The 27459-nt window shown below is 40.8% G+C and overlaps 1 protein-coding gene across 1 annotated transcript in view; it reads right to left on the bottom strand.

Annotated features, from left to right (window-relative positions):
* Window positions 1–19709, bottom strand: part of ero1b (endoplasmic reticulum oxidoreductase 1 beta) — an 86433-nt gene extending 66724 nt beyond the window's left edge. The window contains exon 1 of the mRNA XM_041188626.1: window positions 19440–19709. Within this exon, the coding sequence (XP_041044560.1) occupies window positions 19440–19589 (150 nt within the window). The 5' untranslated portion in view covers window positions 19590–19709. The remainder of the gene's footprint in view (window positions 1–19439) is intronic.
* Between the last annotated feature and the right edge of the window lie 7750 nt (window positions 19710–27459).

The following is a 27459-nucleotide window of genomic DNA, read 5'->3' as shown; positions in this document are numbered from 1 at the left end:
CGTAAGCTGCTATACCGATCTTGTGAAAGGCACGATACTTCCATCTTTCCGCATTTAGTTTGCAATTCTGACCATTATTAGGTCAAGTGCTCAAACAATAATCTACAACACATTTGTTGTCTGTGTAAAATATGGAACTTGAGGGTGATAAACCCTACAGCAACTATAAAAGTGATCAATAGTTGGATTTGTCACAAAATATTCCATTACCATCTTTAAAATGAATCTAAAGAAACATATGTAATTGAAAGAGAAATAAAATTTGTACAATAAAGTTCTTCTGGGCTTATCTTTGCTAAAACAAAAGACCATGCACTTTCTCAAATACCTTAACAACTTGCACCTTCAAAGATTTCTGACTTGTGTATCAGCAGGTGTCTCTGCTCTTGCACCTCACTCAAGATAGGACCATTTAGACTATGTTGCTCCTCCCAAAGAGCATCACTTCACACTTATATGCATTAAATTGTACCTGCCATGTGTCTGCCCATTTCAACAGTCTGTTAACATCCTCCTGAAGTCTGCTGTGATCCTGATAACTCTTTCTAACGTTACCAAGTTTTGTATCTTATCTTCTGGAAACTTTGAATTTAACAGATCTTATTCTCAAGTTCAGGTCATGAAATGCAAGAATATACGAATTAGGAGGAGGAGTAGACCACTCAGCCCCTCAAGCCTGCTCTGCCATCCAATAAGATCATAGCTGATCTAATTTTAACCTCAACTTTACATTCCTGCCTACCCCAATAACCTATCACCCCCTTGCTTATCTACTTCTGCCTTAAAGATTATCAAAGATTCTGCCTCGATCAGCTTTTGAGGAAGAGTATTCCAAAGTCTCAACTCAAAAAATGTTTCCTCATCTCTGAATTAAATGGGTGACCCCTTATTTTTAAACAGTGACCCCCAGTTCTCGATTCTCCCACAAGATAAAACACCCTTTCGACATCTACCTGTCAAGTCCCCTCAGGATCTCATATGTTTCAATCAAGTCACCTCTTACTCTTCAAAACTCCAGTGGATACAAGCCTAGTCCAATCTTTCCTCATAAGACAACTCACACATTCCAGGTATTAGTCTGGTAAACCTTATCTGAACTGTTTCCAATGCATTTACATCTTTCCTTAAATAAGGAGACAAATACTGTACACAATACTCCAGATATAGTTTCACTAATGCCCTGTATAACTGAAGCACCTCCCTGCTCTTGTATTCAATTCCCCTCACAATAAACAATAACATTGTTAGCTTTGCTAATTACTTGCTGTACCTGCATACTAATCTTTTATGATTTATGCAGTAGGACACCCAGATCCATCAATCTCAGAGCTCTGCAATCTCTCACCATTTAGACAATATGGTTTTTTTATACTCTTCACATTGTTCCACATTATACTCCATTTGCCAGATCTCTGCCCACTCACCTAACCTATCTATATCCTTTTGTAGCCTCCTTATGTCCTCTTCATAACTTGCCTTCCTACCTATGTGTCATCAACAAATTTAGCAGCCATACCATCACTCCCTTCATCCAAATCATTTATATAAATTGTAAAGAGTTGAGGCCCAGCATTGATCCCTGTGATACACCACTTATCACATTCTGCCAACCAGAAAATGACTCATTTTTGCCAACTGTTTCCTGTTAGCTTGCCAATCTTCTATCCATGCCAATACATTAACCCCTACACCATGAGCTTTATTTTCCACAATAACCTTTGATGAGGCACTTTATCAAGTGCCTTCTGAAAATCTAAATACAGTAAATCTACTGGTTTCCCTTTATCCACAGCACCTGTTACTTCTGCAAAGAACTCCAATAAAATTGGTTAAACATGATGTATCTTTCACAAAACTATGCTGACTCTGCCTGATTACCTTGAATTTATCTAAGTGCCCTGTTATAATGTCTTTAATAGTAACTTGTAACATTTTCCCTATGACAGAAGTTAAGCTAACTGGTCTTTAGTTCCCTGCTTTCTGTCTCCCCTTTTGAATAAAGGACATTAGCTATTTTCTAATCAAGTGGATCCCTTCCTGAATCTAGTGAATTTTGGAAAATTAAAACCATGCATCAGCAATCTCACTAGCCACTTCTTTTAAGACCCTAGGATGAAATCCATCAGGACCTGGGGACTTGTCATCTGCAGTTTCAACAATTTGCGAAGTACCACTTCCTTGGTAACTGTAATTTTCTTGAGTTCCTCCCTTCCAATTCCTGACTTACAGCCATTTCCAAGGTGTTACTTGTATCCTCTATAGTGAAGACCGATGCAAAATACCTGATTAATTAATCTGCCAACTCCTTATTTTCCATTATTAACTCCACAGACTCCCTTTCTGTAGGACCAAAGCACACTTTGTTCATTATTTTCTTTTTAAAATATCTATAGAAACTCCTACTATCTGTTTTTATATTTCTAGCTAGCTTTCTCTTGTACTCTAATTTTTCCCTCATTAATCTTATCGTCTTTTTTGTTGTTCATATTCTGTCCAATCTTCTGACCTGCCAGCCATCTTTGCGCAATTATATGTTTTTTCTTTATATCTGATACTATCTTTAACTTTTTTAGTCAACCATGGATGGTGGGTCCTCCCCTTGGAATTTTTCTTTCTCGTTGAAAAGCAATGTTTCTAATTCCAATTGCTGGGGGACCACTACATACTCCTCTCCAGTAAGAAAAATATCTGTTCACCTCTCTGCTTCCTATCCCTTGGCCAATTATGTACCCATGTTATTACTATCCCTTTAATTGCACATGCTTCTATTTTCCAAACAGGCCTGTTATGAAATATTTTATCAATTCCTTTGAGAGTTTATATATTTACTGCAACACTTTCATCAATCCTCTGTTACTTCATCAATAGGTTTTAAAAGATTGATCTACCAACTAAGGCCATCATTCTGGATAAACTGCATGATTCACATGTTACAGGAATTGAGCTTGACATAGTTTGCCCTCTGGGGAAAATCACGAGAGGCACAGTGACTTAAGGCATTTCTGCTGAAGCCCATCCATGTGATGTCTCTGCTCCTATCTAAAAGGGGCCTCTATACCCATCACCTGTACTCAAAAATCTCTAGCTTCATTTAATGAAGAAAAAGAACTTGCATTTATAGGGGCATTGCCTCCAATTGATTCCAGAAATGGCATGCCTCCCTGACTACATAAATCCCAAATGGAGGTGTAAGCATTGATGGAGACGACACAGGAAATCAACAAAACCGCTGAACCTAGTTTGGCAGAGCCTGAACTACAGTAGGTAGTCAAGTTCCATGGGTTGTGGGGAAGAGAGAACCTATCTTGGTTAGTACCGACTACGGATATCGGGCGTCAACTGAAATTTTCAATACTAAGCTCCATAGATTTTTGTATGGTAAGGATATCAAGGAATATGGAGTAATGGCAAGTAGATGGAGTTAAGATACAGTTTAGTGTCATGCTCATGCTAGATAGACTTGTGGAATGTAAATTCATAATGAATAATTTAAAACAAAATGGAGAATGCATACTTTAAAAACAAAATTGAGTTGAGGTTGGGTGACTTTTCATTCTTGTCAATGCACATGGAAATACACAACACTCCTGGGCTAACCCTCATGTCTGGACATCAGTAAAATGCAAACGAACTTTCGAGATATATCTTTGAGAAGTGCCCCTTCGTGGCTTAAAGACTTTATGGCTTCCGAGTTGGATTCAGAGAATGGTTGTGAAAAATCCCTATTCTATCATGATGATACGTGAATGGTTGAAACTCGAACCCCATTGTTTGACAATGACCTAGTTGTCAGAAACTATTTGTGACAGCAATGGACAGAAACACTCTGGTCATTTGACTGAAACTAGGTTTTTGCTAAGGTCAGTTAATTAGGCACATTTTTGGTGCAGCAAGGGAAAAAGATCCAGACCAGTGAAGGAGCTAAGAACCAGCAGTAAGCAGAGAATTCAGGTTGGCCTTTGCCTCTCTATTTGAGGAACTGAACCAGGGTTTTACTACAGGGCTTTGATTGCATCTCAGTCGGAGTGGAACAAGAGAAGTCTGCTACCTCAAGCAATAAACCACAGCAAATTTATCTTCCTAATCCTCCAGATGCTATTCTTCAGTGGACCAAGGGAAAAAGGAATTACAAGCCTGCAATGATTCAAGACTTCATCTTGGGCAAAAAAAAACGTGACAAGAAAACCTCTGAACTTTTAAGACCTAGGTGCATATTATCTTTTATAATCACAATTTTTTTTTGAGTGTGCGTTTGTGTCTGTATGGTGCACAAGTGGGTGTGGCTGCGAATATATCCGATTGTTAAATAATAAACATTTATCTTTGTCTTTTTAAAAGCTTACAAGAAAACTTCTCATTTGCCTGTTCAACAATTACAGCATTTGGGGGTTAAAACATTTTTTCTTTTAAACACATTTGTCTTCAGTCAGTTAAGAGGTAAGAAAAGGGGAAACCATCCCTTTCTTCTCTCCCCCTATCCAAAACATTAATCATAATCTAATTAAATGGCGGAACAGGTTCAAGGGCCTACTCCTGTTCCTATCAGGGTGAATTAGGTGATGCTGACCAAGACATCAGCTGACCAATACATCAACTGATGCTAAGACAGAAACTTCTTATAAAAGGAGTAATTATTTAAGAATCTAAGGTTAAATACTAAACTATATTGAGCTAGAGATGATACATACAAAAAAACCTATGTCAGCAGTGAAACTATTAAGTTATGAACAGGGTGTACAGATTGGAGAATATGCTAAAGGTGCTATATGAATGCAAATTCTCATGGTAGAAGAAAAAACTGCTGCCCTATTGCAGGGTTTTATAGTTCACAGGAGTAGGCATTGTCAAGTCTTTTCCAAGTGAAACAGCAAGTTTTTATTAGAAACACCTCAACAGGACACCCATCATTCTCTGATGTTCCCACAGGCCAAAACAACTCAAGATCGGAGTTAGTGATCCAAAATCCTTGCCTAAAATCGCAGAACTTTGCTACAAAGTAGATACTTTGGCTAACTGAGCTGAAATTTTCGTACATCAAGACGACAAGTACCTTGATGTAAACTGTAATTTATAATGCAAATCGTAAAGCGTGAGGCATTGCCACAATTAGAACAAAAAATTCTGATATAAAATCAGAAAAACAATGAAGTGTACGCAAAGGTTTAATCCTGTTGACCTAAATTTTCCCTTTTCGTACACATGCTTTGAATAATATGATATAATAGCACAGCAGAAGTAGCATTCCAAAATCTGAACATCCCACCTACCCGTCTCATCAAACACTACCTGCCCCACCTGTGGCAGTGTGTGTAGATCCAGCATGGGACTTTTTAGTCACCTCAGGACCCACAACCCTGGAGCGGAAGAAAGTCATCCTCGATCCCAAGGGACTGCCTAAGAAGAAGAGATAATATCTTATGTGGCTCGTATCAATTGTTGTCTGGTAATGCTGCTGTGAAGCAACCATGGGAAGTTTGCTACATTAAAGGCGGTATATAAATGAAAATTGTTGTCTGATAAAAAATACTTAATCATAAGTTTTGGATTTGAAGCAAATAATCTTGGAGACAAAGAGAACAGTTATAGCCACTGAATTTCAATATTTTCACAAACCACAATCCTATGAAAAAATGCTTTGAACAACTACAATTCATAATGTTGCTTTTATTCTCAATGGAGTATTTCTTTTTGTATGTTCAGGGTAAGACTACAGCTGGCTTGTGCTGTCTAGTTATCTAAATTTACGGAGAGGTTGCACAATCACACTTCAATAAGTATCAGCACAATAAGAACATGCTTCAATGACAGCTTGAAGTTATACAGCACCTTTAATGTTCCAAAATGTTTCACAGGAGCATAATCAGGCAAAAATTGACACTGAACTAAAGGAAGATACATTAGGACACGTGGTAAGTTTTAAGGAGGGATATCTGGAGAGATGCAAAGTGGTTTAGGGAGTAAATGCCAGTGATTACGGCCCAGACAGTTGAAGGCACACGTCAGTGGCAGAGTGAAGGAAATGGGACACACAAATGGTCAGAGTTCGAAGAATGCAATTATCTGAGGGTTGTAGGCTACAGAGATAAGGAAAGGGTAAGAATTTAACTTTACTAAACTTAAGCATGAGAATTTTAAATAGACTCAGATGTTTGAAACACAGGAGGCCATTCAGCCCATTGTGTCCACCCTGGTCAACAAAGATCTGATTACATTAATCCCATTTTCCAGCGCTTGCCGCATAGCCCTGGAGGCTTTGGCAATGCAAGTAAATATCTAAATACTTCTTAAAAGTTCTGAGGGATTCGGACTCAACCACCCTTTCAGGCAGAGAGTTCCAGACTCCCACCACCCTCTGAGTGAAAATATTTCTCCTCAAATCCCCTCTTAGCCTTCTACCTCTTACCTTAAATCTATGCCCCCTGGTTATTGACCCCTCTACTAATGAAAAAAGTGCCTTCCTATCCACCCTATCTATGCCTCTCAATCTTATACACCTCTATCAGGTCCCCTCTCAACCTTCGCTGCTCTAAGGAAAACAACCCCAGCCTATCCAATCTTTCTTCATAGTTCAGACCCTCCAGCCCAGGCAACATCCTGGTAAATCTCCTCTGCACCCTCTCCAGTGCAGTCTCATCCTTCCTATAACATGGTGACCAGAACTGCACACAGTACTCCAGTTGTGGCCTAACCAGCGTTTTACACAGTTCCAGCATAACCGCCCTGCTCTTGTATTCTATGCCTTGGCTAATAAAGGCAAGTATCCCATATGCCTTCTCAGTCACCTTATCTACCTACCCTGCTACCTTCAGGGATCTGTGGATATGCACACCAAAGTCCCTCCGATCTTCAGTACTTTCCAGGGTCCTACCATTCATAGTGTAATCCCTTGCCTTGTTAGCCCTCCCAAAGTGCATTACCCCCCACTTTTCCGGGTTAATTTCCATTTTCCACTGCTCTGCCCACCTGACCAGTCCATTGATATTCTCCTGCAGTTTACGGCTATCCTCCTCCTTATTTACCGCCCTACCAATTTTCGTGTCATCCGTGAACTTCTTGATCATACCCCCTACATTTAAGTCCAAATCATTTACGTACACCAGAAACAGCAAGGACAGCAGCACTGAGCCCTGCGGAGCCCCACTCAAAGCACTTTCAGTCACAGAAACATCTCTCTACTATCACCCTCTACTTCTTGCCTCTCAGCTAATTTTGGATCCAATATGTCACTTTGCCTTGGATCCCATGGGCTCTTATTTTCTTGACCAGTTTGCCATGAGGGACCTTATCAAAAGCCTTGCTAAAGTCCATGCAGACCACATCAAATGTATTACCCTCATCAATACACCTGGTTACCTCCTCAAGAAATATCAAGGTGTCGTGGGACTGAGACCTGGAACCTTAGTGAAATGGAGCATGCATGAAGTTTCTCATTTCCCTGGATCTTCTGCAAGATCTCCTGAATTAACTAAAGGATACAGATTAAGAAGTACTTAAGGCAAAGGCCAAAATAATTTGGAAAAAAGCTGATTTTAAGAAAATGAGAATGAAACTCAGGAAAAAAAAAATACTGACAGAAATGCAGTGGAAAATATTTAAATTGACGATCAAGGATCCAGGAGAAAATAAACTAGCCAGGAATGTCACTGCATGAATGAATAAAGAAATAGGACAAAATTGAAACTAAAGAGAAGGGTATATACTATGTACATAGATGACAAAGAAGAAAATGACAAAAGGGAATATGTAAAGTTTTAAAAAGTTTAAAAGAAAAAGAAAAGCAAAGTGAAACTACAAAATTAAATCAAATAATTTAAAAATAGCATTCCACAAGCATATAATGAAAGAAAAATCTGGATAGAGATAGGGGAAACAATCTCTCAGCACCTAGCCTGTCAAGTCCCTCTCAGAATCTTATATGTTTGAATAAAATCACCTCTCATTCTTCTAAACTCCAATCGGTATAGGCCTCACCTGTTCAACCTTTCTTCCTAAGATTAGCCCTTCATCGCAGGAAATCAGCTCAGTGAACCTTCTCTGAACTGCTTCCAATGCAAATATATCCCTTAAACAAGGAGATCAAAACTGTACATAGTACTCTAGATGCTGTCTCACCAATGCCCTGTATGTTTGTAGCAAGACTTCCCTACTTTAATACTCCATCTCCCTTGCAATAAAGGACAACATTCCATTTGCCTTCCCAATTACTTGCTGTACCTGCATTCTAACTTTTTTGTGATTTATGTCCAAGGCCACCAAGATCCCGCTGTATTGCAGCATTCTGTAATCTCTCTCCATTTAAGTAATGTTCTGCTTTTTTATTTTTCTTGCCAAAGTGGACCTCACATTTTCCCACATTACACTCCATCTGCCTAATTTTCGCCCACTCACTTCACCTATTTATATTCCTTTCCAGACTCTTTCTTCCTCACAGCTTTCTTTCCTACCTAGCCTTGGTACCAACCACTCATTGCAGAACATTTAGAAATTGTGGCTACAATACACTCAGTCACTTCATCCATGTCATTAATATAGATCATAAATAGTTGAGGCCCCAGCATCGATCTCTGTGGCATTCCACTAGTTACATCTGCCAACCTGAAAGTGACCCATTTATTCTGAAACACTGTTTCCTGTTAGATGGCCAATCTTCTAACCATGCTGATATATTACCCGCAATACTATGAGCTCTTAGATTGTGTAGTAACCTTTTATGTGGCACCTTACCAGGTGCCTTTTAAAATCCATATACATTACTATCAACTGGTTTCCCTTTATCCACCCTGCTTGTTAAACCCTAAACTCTAATAAATTTGTCCAACATAATTTCCCTTTCATAAAACCATGTTGGCTTTGCCTGATTGTATTATGATTTTCTAAATGTTCTGCTATACTTTCTTAATAATGGATCCTAACATTTTCCCAATGACAGATGTTAGGTTTATTGGCATATAGTTTCCTGCTTTCTGTCTTCCTCCTTTCTTGAATATAGGTATTACATTTGCATTCTTCCAGTCTGCTGGGACCTTTGCAGAATGTTGGGAACGTTGGAAGGTTTCTGGGGGAGACGAGAGCTAGGGGACATAAATACTCAATACTTTAAAATTTTGGTTGCAAATTCTATTAAAATTATATGATCTATGGCATTTTGGGGTCTAGACAGTACTGAGTCGCAAGCAAATCCCTAATTTAGTAAGGACAGTCACAGCCAACTGGGTAATTGTTATGATCCCCAGATCAGGTTACCCTTGGACACACTGATCCCAATTTGATAGATCCTAACTTTTAATTTGTTTTTTAGAAACGTGCAGAGGGGCTAATGAACAGTGTCACAAGAGTCAGCTGTGAACTTTTAACAAAAGAATAAAACCTTTATTCAACAAGAAAAGATAAACTATATTACAATTATGACATGAAAATTGGCGGGGTGGTAAATAGTGAGGAGGATAGCCTTAGATTACAGGAGGATATAGACAGGCTGGTCAGATGTGCTCATCAGTAGCAAATGGAATTTAATCCAGATAAGTGAGGTGATGCACTTCGGCAGGACAAACAAGGCACAGGAATACACGATGAATGGTAGCATTCTGGGAAGTAACGAGGATCAGAGGGATCTTGGTGTACATGTCCACCGGTCCCTTAAGGTAGCAGGGCAGGTAGATAAGGTGGTTAAGAAGGCACATAGGATACTTGCTTTTATTAGCCGAGGCACAAAATATAAGAGCAGGGAGGTTAAGCTGGAACTGTGTAAAACGCTAGTTAGGCCACAGCTAGAGTATTGCATGCAGTTCTGGAATCTGCATTATAGGAAGGATGTGTTTGCACTAGAGAGATAGGGCAGATGAGATTTACCAGGATATTGCCTGGGCTGGAGAGTTTTAGTTGTGAAGAGAGATTGGATAGACTGGGGTTATTTTCCCTAGAGCAGAGGAGATTGAGGGGGGACATGATTGAGGTGTACAAAATTATGAAGGGCATAGATAGGGTAGACAGGAAGGAACTTTTCCCCTTGTTGGAGGGACCAATAACCAAGGAGCATAGATTTAAGGTAAGGGGCAGGAGGTTTAATGGGGATGTGAGGAAGAATTTTTTCACCCAGAGGGTGGTGGGAATCTGGAACTCACTGCCTGAAAGGGTGGTAGAGGCAGAAACTCTCATAACATTTAAGAAGTATTTGGATGTGCACTTGTGATGCCATGGCATATAAGGCTATGGGCCTAGTGCTGGAAAATGGGATTAGAATAGTTAGGTACTTGTTTGACCGGTGCAGACTCGATGGACCAAAGGGCCTTTTTCTGTGCTGTAGACCTCTATGACTCTGTGACAAGATAAAGTCACTAATAAATGGAATAAAAAGTTCAGGGGAAAATTCTCTAAACAGAGTGGTGAGAATGTGGAATCCACTACAACAAGGAGTAGTTGAGGCAACTAGCATTTAAGATGCATTTAAGGAGAAGCTAGATAAAGCAATAGAAGGTTATGTTGATGAAGTGACATGATTCAGGTGGTAGGAGGCTTGTATGGAAAATAAACACTGTCAAATTACCTGCTTCTGTGCTGTAAACACTTTGTAACTCTGATAAATGAATGAAAACCTAATCTATCTAGAAAAACAAGAAAGTAGCAAATCTACTATGTATCAAATTAAATAAAATGAGTGAAGAAAATTCATGGTCTAATCAGCTGCAATAAGCTCCTGTTTATGTTCTCATTAAAGGGAATATGTGGCGAGGTCTATTCTGCTTCCTTAAAAGCTAAAAACATTATGCTTGCAAACTATAATTAAGCCAAAAAGTCATATTCCCAAACCACAGCTTAAATGCATACAAAGCAGTAAACAAGTTCAATGGCAAACCTTGAGCACAGGTACGGGCAAAATGCATCACTCAGATACCATTCACCCCTCCACCTGCTCAATAATACAATGTGAAACAAAAACAGAAAATGCTGGAAATACTCAGCAAGTCAGGCAGCATCTGTGGAGATAGAAACATAGCCAACATTTCAGCTCATGACCTTTCAGCAGAACTTGGAAAAGTTAGAAATGTGATAGCTTTTAAGTTGGTGAAATGGGGGAGGATGGAAATAGAACAAAACAGAAGGTCTGTGAGTGTGTGTAACATGGGACACACATTAAATATCAAAAGTGTTGGCAGGCCACAGCCAAAGAGAGTAGTATTAGGACAAGTAAAGAATCAAAAGATGGGTCGAGAAGAGGTGTGAATGGCAGAATAGCTAACAGATGTCATCTGAAAGCAAGAGAGAAAAACAAGATTAAGGCTGACACGTGTAAAGAAAAGGAAACAAAATGGGGGAACAGAAATTACGGTCTGAAATTGTTGAACTCAAATGTTGGTCCAGAGGCTGTAAAGTGCCCAACTGAAAGATGATGTGCTGCTTCTCAAGCTTGCATTGAGCTTCACTGGAACAGTGCGGTAGACCTGGACATGCTTCCGGACCAAACAGAGATGTTCTGCAAAGTCGTCACCCAGGTTGTGTTTGGTCTCCCCATTGTGAGCAGCAAATACAGTAGACTAAATTGAAAGGAGAACTGCTGCTTCACCTGGAAGGCATGTTTGGGGCTTTGGACAATGAGGGATGAGGTAAAAGGGCAGGTGTTATATCTCCACGCTTGCATGGAACGATGCCCAGGAAGGGGACAGGGTATTATAGGTGACTAAGGAGTGGACCAGGATGTCACAGAGGGAACTGTCCTTTCAAAATGCTGAAAGAAGGGAAAGATGTGTTTGGTAGTGGCATCACGCTGAAGGTGGCGGAGATGATGGAGGATAATCCGTTGAATACAGAGGCTGATGGGGTGGAAGGTGAGAACTTGGGGAACCCTATGAGAGGGAGGGGAAGGAGTGGGTGCAGAAGTGTGGCAAATGGGTCAGGTAAGGTCAAGGGCTATATCAATCACTGTGTGGGGTGGGTGGAATCCTCGGTTGAGAAAAAAGGAAGACATATCAGAAACACTGGTATGCAGGTTGCATCATCAGAATAGATGGGCTGGAGAAACTGGGAGAATGGAATGGAATTCTTACAGAGTGCAGGTTGTGAAGAAGTGTAGTCAAGGTAGCTGTGGGAGTCAGTGTGTTTATAATGAATATTTGCTAATAGCGTATCCCCAGAAACGGAGACAGAAGCAGTCAAGGTAGAGAAGGGAAGAGTTGGAGATGTACCATGTGAAGATGAGGGAAGGGTGAAAATTGAAAGCAGAGTCAAAAAAGTTTTTGAATTTAGAGCAAGAGCAAGAAAAGGCACTGATACAGTCACCAACGTACCAGAAGAAGAGTTGAGGGAGGGAGCCTGAGTGGAGCTTGAACAAGAAATGTTCCTCATACCCCACAAAAAAAAAACAGGCATAACTAGGGCCCATGTGGATGCAAAGGAGGATGGTTGTGCTCTGTTGGAGACCAATCATCAAAGCACCAGGACATCGCTGCAGGAGTTCCTCAGGGCTATGCCCGAGGCCCAAACATCTTCCATTGCTTTATTAATGACCTTCTCTCAGTCATAAGGGTGGAGACATTCACTGATGATTGTATAGTGTGCAGTTCCATGTGCAAACTCTCGGATAAAAAAGCCGCCTATGTCAATCCACAGCTGGACCTGGATAATATCCACACTTAGGTTGACAATGGCAAGTAACATTTGAGTCATATAAATGCCAGATAATGACCATTCTGAATAAGAAAAAAACCAGCCATCTTCTCTTGATCTTCAATGGGGCCACCATCAATATCTTAAAGATCACCACAGACCATATGATTAGCTGGACCAACCATATCAACACTGTGACTGCAAGGGCAGGGCAGAAGCTGGCTACAGTGGGTCATCTCCTGACCCTTCATAGCCTTAGGGCCAAGTCAGGAGTGTAATGGAATATTTGCCCATTTGCCTGGGTGCAGCCATATCAACATTTAAAAATTAGCACCATTTAAGACAGAGCAGTTCACTTGATCAGTGATATGCTACTGGACTCAATATCCACTTCCACCATGCTGGTGCGGCATGGCTGCAGTCTGCACAATCTACAGGATGGAGTTAAACAATCCAGGATCCTCCCATACTATGATTCTCAATACTTAGAAACACAGGTGCAGTAACAAAGTCCTCAAGGTTCCCTCCCAAGAATCCTGACTTTGAATTATATTTGCCATTCCTTCATCATTGTTGGGTTAATATCCTGGAATTCCATGCCTAATACAATCATGGGGGCAGCACCACCAGCCAAGAGCTGCAGTGGTTCAAAGGGAAGGCCCACTACCACTTCTTTGGGTAACTAGGAATGGTCTGTAGTTTATTGCCTTGCCCTCGTTCATATTCCTGAGAACAAATGAAAAGATCATTGGCAAATCCTTGAGTCACGAGGACCCAGAATTTATGACACTAACTCCCATGTCCTTCCAACAATAGAAGCCCACCTGAAAGGTTTACTTAATCCATGTGTGTTGGGGAGATCCAACCTTGCCAGTTCAGCAAAAATCAATGTTCTTGTGAGAAAACAATTAATTACATCAGAATTGATTGAAAATTGAATCGACTGGCAATTCATTATTGACAGGCATCCATTCAGTTCAACCAGAAAGCAGTGAGCTTTTAGTGCACCATAACACAAGTGCTGTCACTGTCAAATTGAACAATTTCAGCTTTCTTCATGTTTCATTGAGAAATATATTGCAACTGAGCTAAAAGCTTCAGTGCCAACACTTCCCCAGTGATAACCATGGCCAACAATTCAGCAGCAGGTCAGTGGTCTTAATTGATCCAACTGAGTATGAGGTTGGCTCAGTGCAAGCTATTGTATGCCAACATTCAGAATAATTGTGTGCAACCAGGTCAGTCCAGTTGGCACAAAATCCCAGTTGGCCTCCACATTCAACAGTCAAAAAACAGGGAGCTCTGATACTTGGGTGTTCACTTCCATCAACACCATTCCAAAGTGGATGTGCAAAAACCAGCCATGCCCAAAAACAAAAGTCTAGGCTGGCAAGGGACCACGGTTTTATTGGCCTTCACAAGCCTGCACTTTGATGAAAGTTGGATTAAACACTTACAACTGTTCAAAAGGCCAACTTAGCACAAACATTAACAGGGTATAAATGGATGTCCTGCATTCTGCATTTAAACAAAGAATAAGTGTACATAAATTCCTATCAAAATGCATTGCACAAATTGTCCCCTCAAGAATAATACTGCAGTACACCAACAGAACAGTATAGGGATCATCAAGCAACTTGGAAAAGCAACAGAAGATCTGATCAGTCCAATAAACAAGGGGACCACTCCTGGAGTACTATGCACAGTTTTTGTCTCCATATTGAACGAAGGATATAATTGCATTGGAAGCAGTACAGCAAAAGTTCACTATATTGGTTCCTGGGATGAGAGGCTGAGTAAATTGGGCCTAATCTCTCTGAAGTTTTGAAAACGAGAGGTGAGTTCCTCAGGGTAGTGTTCTAGGCCCAACCATCTCCAGCTACTTCATCAATGATCTTCCTTCCATCATAAGGTCAGAAATGGGGATACTCGCTGATGATTGCACAATGTTCAACATCATACGCGACTCCTCAGATACTGAAGCAGTCCATGTCCAATGGCAGCAAGACCTGGACAATATCCATGCTTGGGCTTAAAAGTGGCAAGTAACATTCGCACCATGCAAGTGCCAGGCAATGACCATCTTCAACAAAAGAGAATCAAACCATTGATGGCATTACCATTGCTGAATTCCCATTTTATCAACATCGTGGGGGTTACCGTTGACCAGTAACTAAACTGGACTAGCCATATAAATACTGTGGCTACAAGAGCAGGTCAGAGGCTTGGAATCGTGCAGTGAGCAACTCACCTGACTCCCCAAAGTCTATCCACCATATAAAAGGCAGAGGTCAGGAGTGTGATGGAATACTCCCCGCTTGTCTGAATGAGTGCAGTTCCAACAATACTGAAGAAGCTTGACACCATCCAGGACAAAGCAGCTCACTTGCTTGGCACCCCATTCACAAACGTTCACTCCCTCCACCACTGGCGCACAGTGGCAGCAGTGTGTACCATCTGCAGGATGCACTGCACGAACTCACCAAGGCTCCTTAGACAGCACCTTCCAAACCCAGACAAGGGCTGCAGAAGCATGGGAACGCCATCACCTGGAAGTTCCCCTCCAAGCCACTCACCATCCTGACTTAAAAATGTATCGCCATTCCTTCCACTGTCACTCCCTCCCAAACAGCACTGTCAGTGTGCCTACACCACATGGACTGCAGCAGTTCAAGAAGGCAGCTCACCACCACCTTCTCATGGGCAATTAGGGATGGGCAATAAAAGCCCAATCCAATGAACAAATAAAAAAAAATCTAATTGAAACATGAAAGAATCTACAGCATGGAGACACAGATTCACAATAAGAGGTTGATCATTTAGAACTGAGATGAGGAAAATTTCTTCATTTAGGGAATTGTGAATCTTTGTAATTCTTTGTAATTCTCTAACCCAGAGGGTTGTAGGTAACTCCATCGTTGAGTATATTTAAGTCTGAGTTAGATAGATGTTTGGTCTCTCAGGGAATCAAGGGATATGGGGAATGGGCACGATAGTGGAATTGAGGTTGAAGATCGTCCATGATAATGAATGGTGGAGCAGGCTCAAGAGGCCACATGGTCGACTTGTGCTCCTATGTCTAACGTTCTTACAAACTCAAAACAGAGACAGGCCCAAGAAGGCATCAGCTATAACCCAATGATAGCAATCTTGGCTGAGTCAGAACTTAATGCATTCAAGTCTCACTCCAGAGAATTGAGCACGTAATCTAGGCTAATGCTGCAGTGCAGTACTGAGAGAGCAATGCAGTGTTGGAGGTGCCACCTTTCAGCTAGACAGGCCTGAAACCCTTTATAAAAACAAAAAAACTGCGGATGCTGGAAATCCAAAACAAAAACAGAATTACCTGGAAAAACTCAGCAGGTCTGGCAGCATCGGCGGAGAAGAAAAGAGTTGACGTTTCGAGTCCTCATGACCCTTCGACAGAACTTGAGTTCGAGTCCAGGAAAGAGCTGAAATATAAGCTGGTTTAAGGTGTGTGTGTGGGGGGCGGAGAGATAGAGAGACAGAGAGGTGGAGGGGGTTGGTGTGGTTGTAGCGACAAACAAGTCGCTTGTTTGTCGCTACAACCACACCAACCCCCTCCACCTCTCTGTCTCTCTATCTCTCCGCCCCCCACACACACACCTTAAACCAGCTTATATTTCAGCTCTTTCCTGGACTCGAACTCAAGTTCTGTCGAAGGGTCATGAGGACTCGAAACGTCAACTCTTTTCTTCTCCGCCGATGCTGCCAGACCTGCTGAGTTTTTCCAGGTAATTCTGAAACCCTTTATGTTGCATGGAGGAACTTCTCCCACTGAAACAGTCATTTTCTCCTTTGAATATGCAAAAATTCATTTGTCGTATCACATCAGCTCCCCACCTCCTGGAAGCAAGTAGCTATTCTCTTAAGCTAGATTTAAGATGCTTCATCTTGAAACTCATTGAAGTTTGAGAAACTTACACTTCCTGCATGTTGGTAGTGGACGAGATTCAGATTGTCATAGCAACAGATCACAGAAGCTGTGCATTTGTTGCAAGCGCACAGCCCGTGACTAGCAGCAGGCATATCAGAAGGATGTGTAGCCATCAACAGGGTGTCCTGAGCTTGTAACTGAGCGGACAGTCATAGCTGTTCCTTGAAAAATTTCTACAAGCTCTTTTCTTCTTGTTACAGGCTAACAATTATATTGTAAGGTCAAAAGACTAGAATAAAGTTTAGCAAGGATAATTAATTAAAAACAAAGTGCAAAAGTTCCTTGATCTTCTTTCCTTCACCTCCAATTTTCTGCCACTCACTTCTCTTTTCCTTTTCTATTTTTTCTCCTGCTGCTGAATTGTATTTGCATAATTCTCTCTTGCTTGTCTTTCTAGTTACTTCTTACTTTCGCTTGATTGATTCTGCCTTATCGTGTGATCGAGTTACTACATGGAAGGCTGTAGCAAGCAACTGGCCCAGACAGAACATGGCATTTTTTTTTTGTCCCCTCTAATAAAACACTGCTCTTCTGATCAATGAAGCGGCAAGCAGTTAATTTGGTTAAGATTTTTAATTCGATAATTGGGATATAGTGCATAAATAAGTTAAGACATGACATGGTAAGTAGAGCAGGAAGAGTGGCTTTGGACCTATGATTCCCAAGACACTTCACTGCTGAGGTTTTCCTCATGCCATGTCTGTTGTAACTCTTTCGAGTACAAACACGTTTCCATCTGTTTCAGATGAAGTTACATTGTTTCATAGTTTGCCATTGTGAGATTTGAACTCTTGATCTTTGGGTTACAAACCCAGTCCATAACCACTTGGCTATTTAGGCCAAGCATGTCTGTTGTAACTCTTTCAAGTACAAACACATTTCCATCTGTTCCTATTCAGATGAAGTTACATTGTTTCATAGTTTTGCCATTGAGAGATTTGAACTCTTGATAATCTTTTAAATGAAAACCAAATCAACAAAATTGGGATAAATCAGGCACAGCCCTTAATTCAGGTCAGCTGTAAAACCAAGAACAAAGTTTAAAGGAAACTTACAAACTTTAAATCAAAATGTGATCAAAGGGGTCAACAAAACACCCTAGTCCCCGCGGTGCCCACTGAGCACGGAAGGCCTTGAGAGTGCCAGCAGACACCGTGTGCTCCCTCTCCAGGGACATCCGGCAGCGAACGTAGCCGCGGAAGAGGGACAAACAATCAGGCGGGTAAAGGAATTGAAGCATGCATTAGACACTTTGAGGATCACTGTTGGGTTGATTAAACTGCCTGCAGGTGCTCATTGAAGAGGCTGTAACTCTTTTGAGTACAAACATGTTTCCATCTGTTCCTATTCAGATGAAGTTACATTGTTTGCCATTGTGAGATTTGAACTCTTGATCTTGGGGTTACAAGCCCAGTACCATAACCACTTGGCTACTTAGGCCAAGCATGTCTGTTGTAACTCTTTCGAATACAAACCCGTTTCCATCTGTTTCAGATGAAGTTACATTGTTTCATAGTTTGCCATTGTGAGATTTGAACTCTTGATCTTGGGGTTACAAACCCAGTACCATAACCACTTGGCTATTTAGGCCAAGCCTAATAACCATAAAGAGGGGAATCTGTCAATGTGTCAGTAACTCTTTCGAGTACAAACACGTTTCCATCTGTTCCTATTCAGATGAAGTTACATTGTTTCATAGTTTGCCATTGTGAAATTTGAACTCTTGATCTTAGGGTTACAAGCCCAGTACCATAACCACTTGGCCATTTAGGCCAAGCCTAAGAGGGAATATTCAGAAGGCTGGTTGTAACTCTTTCGAGCACAAACACGTTTCCATCTGTTTCAGATGAAGTTACATTGTTTCATAGTTTGCCATTGTGAGATTTGAACTCTTGATACTCTTTTGAGTAAACCTGTTTCCATCTGTTTCAGATGAAGTTACATTGTTTCATAGTTTGCCATTGTGAGATTTGAACTCTTGATCTTAGGGTTACAAACCCAGTACCATAACCACTTGGCTATTTAGGCCAAGCCTAAAGTTATATTGTTTCATAGTTTGCCATTGTGAGATTTGAACTCTTGCTCTTGGGGTTACAAACCCAGTACCATAACCACTCGGCTATTTAGGCCAAGCATGTCTGTTGTAAACTAACTGATAGAGAATGTGTTATCATTGTATCATGTGATTATCAAGATGGTTAAAAAATTCATTGGACTTCATCAACCAATTCCTTTGTAATCCTTTAGTGTTGACACCTGAAATATCTCCTCCTTTCCCAATTCTCTGGATGTGAATAATTCTGTATAACATAGCAATGAATCCTGTGTAGGAATCCAGCTAGATGATGGAACTAAAAAACCACTCTAGAGACTGGAGCACGTCATAGAATCGTTATGATGCAGGAGGAGGCCATTCAGCCCATCATGTCTGCACCATTCTGCTACCTTTTCCCGGTATCCCTGTACATTGTTTCTATTCAATTAATCATCTAATATCCTCTTGAATGCCTTGATTGAATCTGCCTCCACCACATCTCCAGGCAGTGCATTCCACAATCCAGATATTCCTAGTGAAATGCTAAGTGTTGAACCGTCTTTTGGATAAGACATTAAACTGAAGCGCCATCTGCTCTCTCAGATGAATGTCAAATATCCCTTAGCACTATTAAAAGAGGAGTCCTGTCCAAAATTTAACTCATCAAGCAACATCACCAAAAAGGCAGATTATGGGATCTTTCTGTGTGCAATATGGCTGCCGATTTCAATACTACAACATTGTTAGAGTCAAGACATTTCAAAAAGTACTTCATATGGTGGGGGGCTCCCACTGAAATCAAAGAAGATCGTGGGTCTGAACCCCGATAAGTGGAAGGAAACTTACGTGACAGAAGCAGTCCTCGGCCTCGGGGGCCGTGTCCGGTATCGAAAGCCCGCTAGTAGCCGGGATCCCCGGGTTGTTAAACCAGGCGCCTCCGCCCGCGATACTACCCAGGAGGGGCAGCAGGAGGGTCAGTACAGCACCGCACCTCATCGTCCCTTCGTCCTCAGCTTCGGCTCATCACACGCACAGCCCTTTTTGGTTGCAGCCAAGCCCAAAACACTCTCAATGCAGACCAGACCAGGCCAGACGCCCGGAAAAGGAAGTTGGAGGAAACACTCGGCAAAATGTTTGCGGTGGGCTCTAGGACCCAGCGGCCCTCCCCCCAGCTGAGGGGCAACAATAAGAATATGAGAAAACTGTGCCCAGGTCCGTGCAGCCTGTCCTCTACCCCTTTTAATAACCAGGTGGGGTCAGTTTATAGTTCCTACTTAGTTGTCTTTCACCCTTTGTCAGCTGAGAGGGTGGGCAGGGGTCAGACTTTGTGGGTCACTGTCATACCTTGTGGTTCCCAGAGGTTAGAAATTATTCCCACCTTTAGACACAAGATGCTGGAGGTTTGTCGAATATATTTTACAGATCTCATCATGCGCTGCTGACTGATACATTTTTGCTCAGCCCCCGACTGCAGAGTGTCAGTGAATGTAGCAGCTTGGGCACACATATTTTCCCAAAAATATACTTTATTCATAAAATTTGGCACGTTGTACTGGCAATGTTGTGCCTGGTATTGTAACTCTTTCGAGTACAAACCCATTTCCATCTGTTTCAGATGAAGTTACATTGTTTCATAGTTTGCCATTGTGAGATTTGAACTCTTGATACTCTTTTGAGTAAACCTGTTTCCATCTGTTTCAGATGAAGTTACATTGTTTCATAGTTTGCCATTGTGAGATTTGAACTCTTGATACTCTTTTGAGTAAACCTGTTTCCATCTGTTTCAGATGAAGTTACATTGTTTCATAGTTTGCCATTGTGAGATTTGAACTCTTGATCTTGGGGTTACAAACCCAGTACCATAACCACTTGGCCATTTAGGCCAAGCGCGCCTGGTATTGTAGGGGTTGTTTGTGTTGTTGATGACGTGTCACTTGTTGATGATGTACCGCATGTTGGTGATGCTGTTGACGTTCTCTTGCTTGTTAGTGATGTCGCTGATGAGCGTTTCTGCTTTTCCAGATCAGGTGTAGGTTGAATATGGATTCTGTTCCTTCTCATTTGCTCCCTGCTTTCAGTATTGATGATTTATGTATATTTTTGGATTCTCGACCTCAACAACAACTTTTGGCTGGGTTCAAGGTTTTCAGGATTGAATCCTGTACATGTAGAGTTTGTCCTCTTAGCAACTCAGGCAGGGATTTGGCATGTTTGCTAAAGTGCTTTCTTATACCTATGCATCAGTGAGTTGTTGTCTTTCTTCTTCCTGGTCACTTGGAGGATGTGTCTTGCTTAGCAGAATTGTCTAGTACGTTTTTCCACTCAATAGCTCTGCAAGCGATTTCATGTCAGCCTTGAGAGGTGAAGTTCAGAGGGACAGTAAGGCAAGATATTGGTCTTCCTTTGTCTGTCGGCATGTCATGAGGGCCTGACCATATCTTTTTATAAACCCAAGACCCCCTTGGGTAATTTGGTAATGAGATGTTGAACCCCTACTGCATAGCGAATTCCTTAAATTCTCTGGAAGTGAATTGGGTTCCATTATCACATATTACTCTTTCAGTTATCCCTTGCTCATCAAACAGAACTCATTCAGCTGAGATGATTGTTGTAACTCTCAAATCTTTCTGATAAAAGGGAAGTCTGAATAATAGTCTGCAACTATGAGATACTGTTCTTGATTGTGTGTGAATAAATCAGCTCTGCAGTGTATTTCTGTACTTCTGGCATACATAGCATGTAGACACCATTCTTTCGATGTCTTTGTACAGGACTCTTCAGGTTCTGAGCTTACACTTCTCCATTCCTATGTGGCCTTCATGTATCTTCTGGAGAGGTTCTTTCTGCATAATTCTGGGTATGATTATTCTGGATCCAATTAGCAGAACACCACCATCTTCTCTGATAGACTAATACTGCTGTACTGCTGTCTGTGTTTGTTGTATCTTATAAAGCCATCCCTGGAACTCGTCGTCTTTGCTGATCTGACCTCTAATTTGACTCCATTTTGGTAGTTTTGTGTTCATTAGGTGATTAACCTTTATACCTAGATCTTTTACCTTGTATTTCTCCTGTGACAACAACTGAGATAGGGCATCTGCTAGCCCATTTCTCTTCCTGGCTAGTTTTTCAGCATGAAATTGTAACTCTGAAGCCTCAGGACTAACCTCTGCAATCTTGCTGGTGCTCTACAGATTTTTCTTGTAGATCTGCTCCAGTGGACGATGATCACTGTCCAATATGAACTTTCTCCCATAGAGATATGTATGGAATTTCTCACATCCATATACAACTGCCAAAAGCTCTCTTTTTATGTTCATATATCTGGGCTTTGGATGTGAATGCTATTGGCTTTTCATCTTGTACCAGGGCCACTCCCAGTCCTTTCATAGAAGTATCTACTTGCAGAATGGAAGGTTTCTTTCCATTGTAGTATGACTGACTTGTCTCCTGTATACTACTTTTTTGGGTTTGCTGAAACTTCACTCATGTGACTTTGATCACTGGTACTCAACATCCTCTCTCATCAGCTGTTGCAGGTTTGCTGTGTGTTCCAACATGTGAGGTACGAAAGAATTCAAGCCAAGGAAACATCTCAACTCTTTTTTATCGCTTGGGCTTCCATCTCAAAGAGACAGCTGTGACTTTTTCCGGACTTGGTTTGACTCCATCAGGTGAATACACCATTCTGAAGAATTGGCATTCTGTCATGTTCACAATACATTTGACTGCATTTAGCTTGATCCCAGCTTTCCTGGTTCTCTTCATGCCTTGTAGATAGTAGTCATAATCTTCTTCATTTATACTGTGGACCTGGATAGCATCAGCAATGCTGACTGCTCCTATACATCCTCTGTATGTCTCATCTACTTTCTGTTCAAATACATTCTGGCTCACTTTAAGGCCAAAATGCAGGAATTTGTACCGATCAAAGGATGTGTTGAATGTTGTTAACAGCAAAGATTTCTAGTTAAGCTTCACGTTTCAGTAGCCATTTCTGGTGTCCAGCCAGTGCTGGCGTGATTTCTTCCAGTGTTGGAATAGGTTACCAATTCTCTTTATTGCTTAATTAAGATTTTTGGGATACAAGCAAATTTGTAGCTTTCTATTTGGTTTCTCTCTCCCAATGATAAGATTTACCCAATCTTTTGGCTCTGTGACTCTGGCAATCACTGCCATCTCTTGGAGCTCTCTTTCAAGTTTTCCTTTTAGTTCTATTGGTACTTTGCATTGGGGCTGAATCATTGGTTTCATCAGTAGGTCAATAGCGATGTGATATTCAAAACTGTCATCAAAACAGTATGGATACATTTATGTCAGATCTTCCTTGCTTCTGATCGGTAGGTGCTTTTCAATAGGTGTACCATCTTCAACCCTCAGTGACACCTCCTTCATCTCATGGTTTACTATGAAAAGCTGCAGCTTCTCACAACTGCTCAACCCCAGGATAGCAGGACTATCTGTTTCAGTGACATAAAATATGCTGTTAACATCTTTTTTTTCATTTCCCCCTCTAATTTAGGTTGTTTCTAGCTGTCGAAGCTCAGTTTCACCACATGCCTTCAGCATGACATTGCTCGGTTTCAGAGCATTTTTCTTTGGGTAATCAGTTTCTTTCGAATTTTCAGGAAAGACCTTCTGGTATAGTCTGAGAGGGATGATGTTACTCTGTGCTCCAGTATCAAGCTTCAGTTTCAAACTTTATGTGGGCTTATTTCTCGCCTTTTTCCTGATATGAATAGTTGGATACATTTCTTTCCTCTGGTAATTATCACATCCAGACATTTCATGCAATTGAATGGTTCCTATGTCCATTTGGTTCTCAAACCCATTGTCATCTTACAGGGTATGGATGTTTTTGTTTCTTTTCTTTCTTATTCACCCTGTTGCTCTGCCTCTGGTAACTCATTTACCATCTTCTTTCTTTGTTCTGCACATAATTTCCACAATTGGAATTGGATTGGGCTTTCCACAAACTCTGCACATGAGACATTTCCTGCTGTCTATGAATTCATGGTTGTCCACAGCACTTGCACATGTTCCTTTTTATCTTATGTGCAGTGTTACCACGTTTAAATTCTGTGATATTTTCAATCATTCCATCCTTCTTTACCTGGCCCATCAACATATACTTCTATTCCTTTCTCTCTTGTGTTTATGTGAAGATTGAACACTTCTTCTCTAAATGTGGAAGCGTTCATTCGAAGAATGAGAGAACTGGGTTAGATATTGATTTTTCATCCTTGAGTCCTGAATTCAAATCCAGCTGCTGCATTAAAAACATTCTGTTTGTTGACTTCAAAGCTCCAATGTAAAAAGAGCTTGGGCAGTCTCCACCAAATTCTCAGTAGACATTGACCTATAAACTCAAAACTATTCCCAATTCAAAACCATTAGCAACCCAGTAAGATCAATTTCTAGGCAAAGCTATTGCATTAGATATTGTGGAAAGTCACACTCCAGTTTGTTGAAAGCCAGGGTTTGCTCACAGGGCTGATCTCTGGTGAAGAAACGTCAAGAGTAAAGCCTAAAAATAACTCTGCAAGTTGTCTAAGTTAATAAGGAACAAACAAGAAAGGATTTATTCTCCCTATAATGGAGGTTAGCAACAATAAATTTAGTGATTTTAAAAAAATAAGTGCAATCGTTATTGCTTCTGGTGCATTTGTATAGCTCAAAGGTGAATAAAATAATCTTGTCAAAATTTGTTCAATAACATTCCTATGAAGCACCTTGAGATGGTTTACCATGCTAAAGACTTTATAGAAAGGCAAATTTTTAGTTTTGTAGCTAATAGTGTAAAATCCTTGAAAAATAAACTAATTTATAAGAATAAAATACATCTATGTAAAATTTTGGAAACCTGACTTTTCCAATTGAAATGATTCATTTGTTTTGTGCCCGATCCAACCCTGAAGTGATGAAATTGGGAAAAGATTTTAAAAGACAACTTTCAAGGTAAAGATTGAAGATGAAGAATGAGAAGCAGAAAGACAAGAAAAGTCATCACTGAAATCAACTGAACTGTTCAACAGTCTCCTCTACATTGGCAGACCAAACACAGGCTGGGTGACCGCTTTGTGGAACACCTTTGGTCTCTCCGCAAGCATGATCCAGACCTTCCTGTTGCTTACCATACCTATCACTGGCCCTCAATCCAGCTCTTCTTGTCCCTCCCCCCCTTAAACCAGCTTCTATTTCTATTTTTCCTTAGTTCTGTTGAAGAGTCATGTGGACTCGATACGTTAACTGTGCTCCTCTCCACAGATGCTGCCAGACCTGCTGAGTTTTTCCAGATATTTTTGTTTTTATTTTGGATTTCCAGCATCCAGTTTTTTGCTTTTACCTTCCTGTTGCTTGCCATTTCAACACACCATCCTGCTCTCATGCCCACATGTCCTTAGCCTGTTGCAATGTTCCAGTGAAACCAATGCAAACTGAAGGACAGCATCTCATCTTCCGATTAGGCACTTTATAGCCTTCTGGACTTAACATTGAGTTCAACAACTTCAGATCATGAACTCTCTCCTCTATCTACACCCCTTTTTTATCCCTTTTTCTAAACTCATTTTTATTTCTTATCCACTTATTTTTACTTCCTTTTTAGTTTCATTCATTTATTCATTGCTTTATCCTCATTTTTAATCCATCCCATTTTCGATCCCCCTTTTTCCCCCACTACTGCCCCCTGCCCCCACCCCACTAGGGCTACCTGTTACTTGCTCATGTTGTTCTTTTCAGAGTGCTTACCCTTGTCCTGCTATTATTACATTCTGCTTTCTTACCTTAATGCCAGTATCAGCACCTTTTTTTAGCCCTTTCCACTACCATTAATGCACCCTTTGTCTTGTGTCCATGAATCATTGTCAATTTCTCCTTTGCCCCCATCTATCACTGGCCTTCTATCCAGCTTCACCTGCTCCACCCCCCTTAAGCAGTATAAATTTCATCACATTTTTACTTCTCTCTAGCTCTGAAGAAGGGTCATACGGACTCGAAACATCAACTCTGTTTCTCTCTCCACAGATGTCAGACCTGCTGAGTTTTTCCAGCATTTTCTGTTTTTGTTTCAGATTTCCAGCATCCGCAGTATTTTATTTTTATCTTAGTGTTCAACATTCTGTCTAAGCTACTACTACAGAAAAGACTATGGGGTAGAAATTGATTTCCGCCTGATTTTGGAACTGCAATGGTTGATATACTCCCATAAGATACCAGAAGCTAACCCGAAATTGGGCCTCCATCTCACCTTATGAATCACAGCAAGCTCCAAAGACAGTTCACCAGTTGCCATGAGATCATCAGCAGTGACCGCAGGGTAAATCCTGGGGTGGGACGGAGAAGTGTGATGTAGTAGAAAGGTATGGGCGTAGCACAGGCTAGCTTAAAACTAAGTTTGGAAAGATTTTGGTAGCAGTGTCTTTAAGGATCACATTAGGAACCAAGAATCTAAGCAGCGCAGGGAAGACACCTGCTCCTCTCTAATTCATTTAATACAAAGGTCAATAAACAGGTAATATGGCTTCTTGAATACATTGATAATGTGTCCATCTCGGTTATAATCAGCAACCTAGAACACCTGAATATCACTCACTCTAATATGGGGCTGATGTATTTTTGGGGGGTTTTTTTAAGAGCAAAATGTTTAATCTGTTAATACTTTCATTTACAAGAACATCTCGCTAGAAAGATTGATAGCAAAGATTCTCATGAGGATTTAAGCTGCTCAGCAGACATCGCACTACAGTTGAGAGGGAGTTCCATTGAATAATGTAGTATCATTTCTTGAGCATTTGGTGCCAGACTAAAACAAATGGAGCAGAAAAGCCAGAGCCAAAGAATGCTGCCATCATTCCCAACAGCCTCCACTTGTTCTCCACAGAATATGGCAAGTTCTTTCCTGGGCCTTCCTCATAGTGTGATCTGTGGATCAGTGAGGTACTGAAGTTACAGACCATGCTTGTCCACAACATGTCTCCCAATTGCAGTTACTTGGACCTTGGAATACAGGACACTGCACCCCAGAATGGTTCATTTTGCTTTTGTTTGCTTGCAAAGGCACACTGTGGTCTTAATTACTTAATTCTCCTATATATTTTACAATTAAAAAAACATTCAGGCTTAACCTGGAAGTACATTTAGGCTATTTTGCACTTTGAATTCTGCTAAATAAGAAAACGAGAAACTAGTAAATTGGAAAATGTTAGTTTAGTTCAATCCAACTAATGTCAAGATGTTGGCCGAGATTTTCCACAGGCGAGGCGGTGCCCCAGCCAGAAGTCCATTGACATGCGATGGGACCGGAAGATCCTGGCAGCGGGCGGGTGCAGAAAATCCCACCCATTGTGTAAATCAGGTTCTGTTGACTTTAGTGTTAGCTACTTTTAGTATCATTGATGATCAAACCATATAATGGTAATAATTTTGGTATAGATATATTAAGACATCTGTTGGAGTACATCAAATTTTGTGTCATGTCTTTTAGGTTTTCTCCAAGTGTGATGGGAGAAAATTCTTACACGAGTGTATTATACTTACATTAGTCACTGGCTGTGAAAATGTTTTTCAAGGGAGTCATAGGAACAAGATTAGCTCCTCCACAGCTCCTAATATCTCATCAATAAGAAAACATTGATTCCCCTTCCTTGGATCCAAAGAATTGTAGAATAAACACATTTCATTGAACTCCACATCAGTTTTGCCAACTCACTTAGTCTTATGTACCCTTGTAACTTCTTATTCCCATTTACTGTCTGTGTCACCTAACTTAATTTTATCTGGAAACTTGGATCTCAAACTCTCTATTCTTTCATCCAAGTCATTAACCTATTTGGTGAAAAGCCAAGGCCTAGTAATAATCCCTGGT

Source organism: Carcharodon carcharias, chromosome 5, assembly GCF_017639515.1.
Source record: "Carcharodon carcharias isolate sCarCar2 chromosome 5, sCarCar2.pri, whole genome shotgun sequence".
NCBI lineage: Eukaryota > Metazoa > Chordata > Chondrichthyes > Lamniformes > Lamnidae > Carcharodon > Carcharodon carcharias.
The sequence above is the reverse complement of the archived record's forward strand: the minus strand, read 5'-3'. Positions and strand labels throughout refer to the sequence as shown.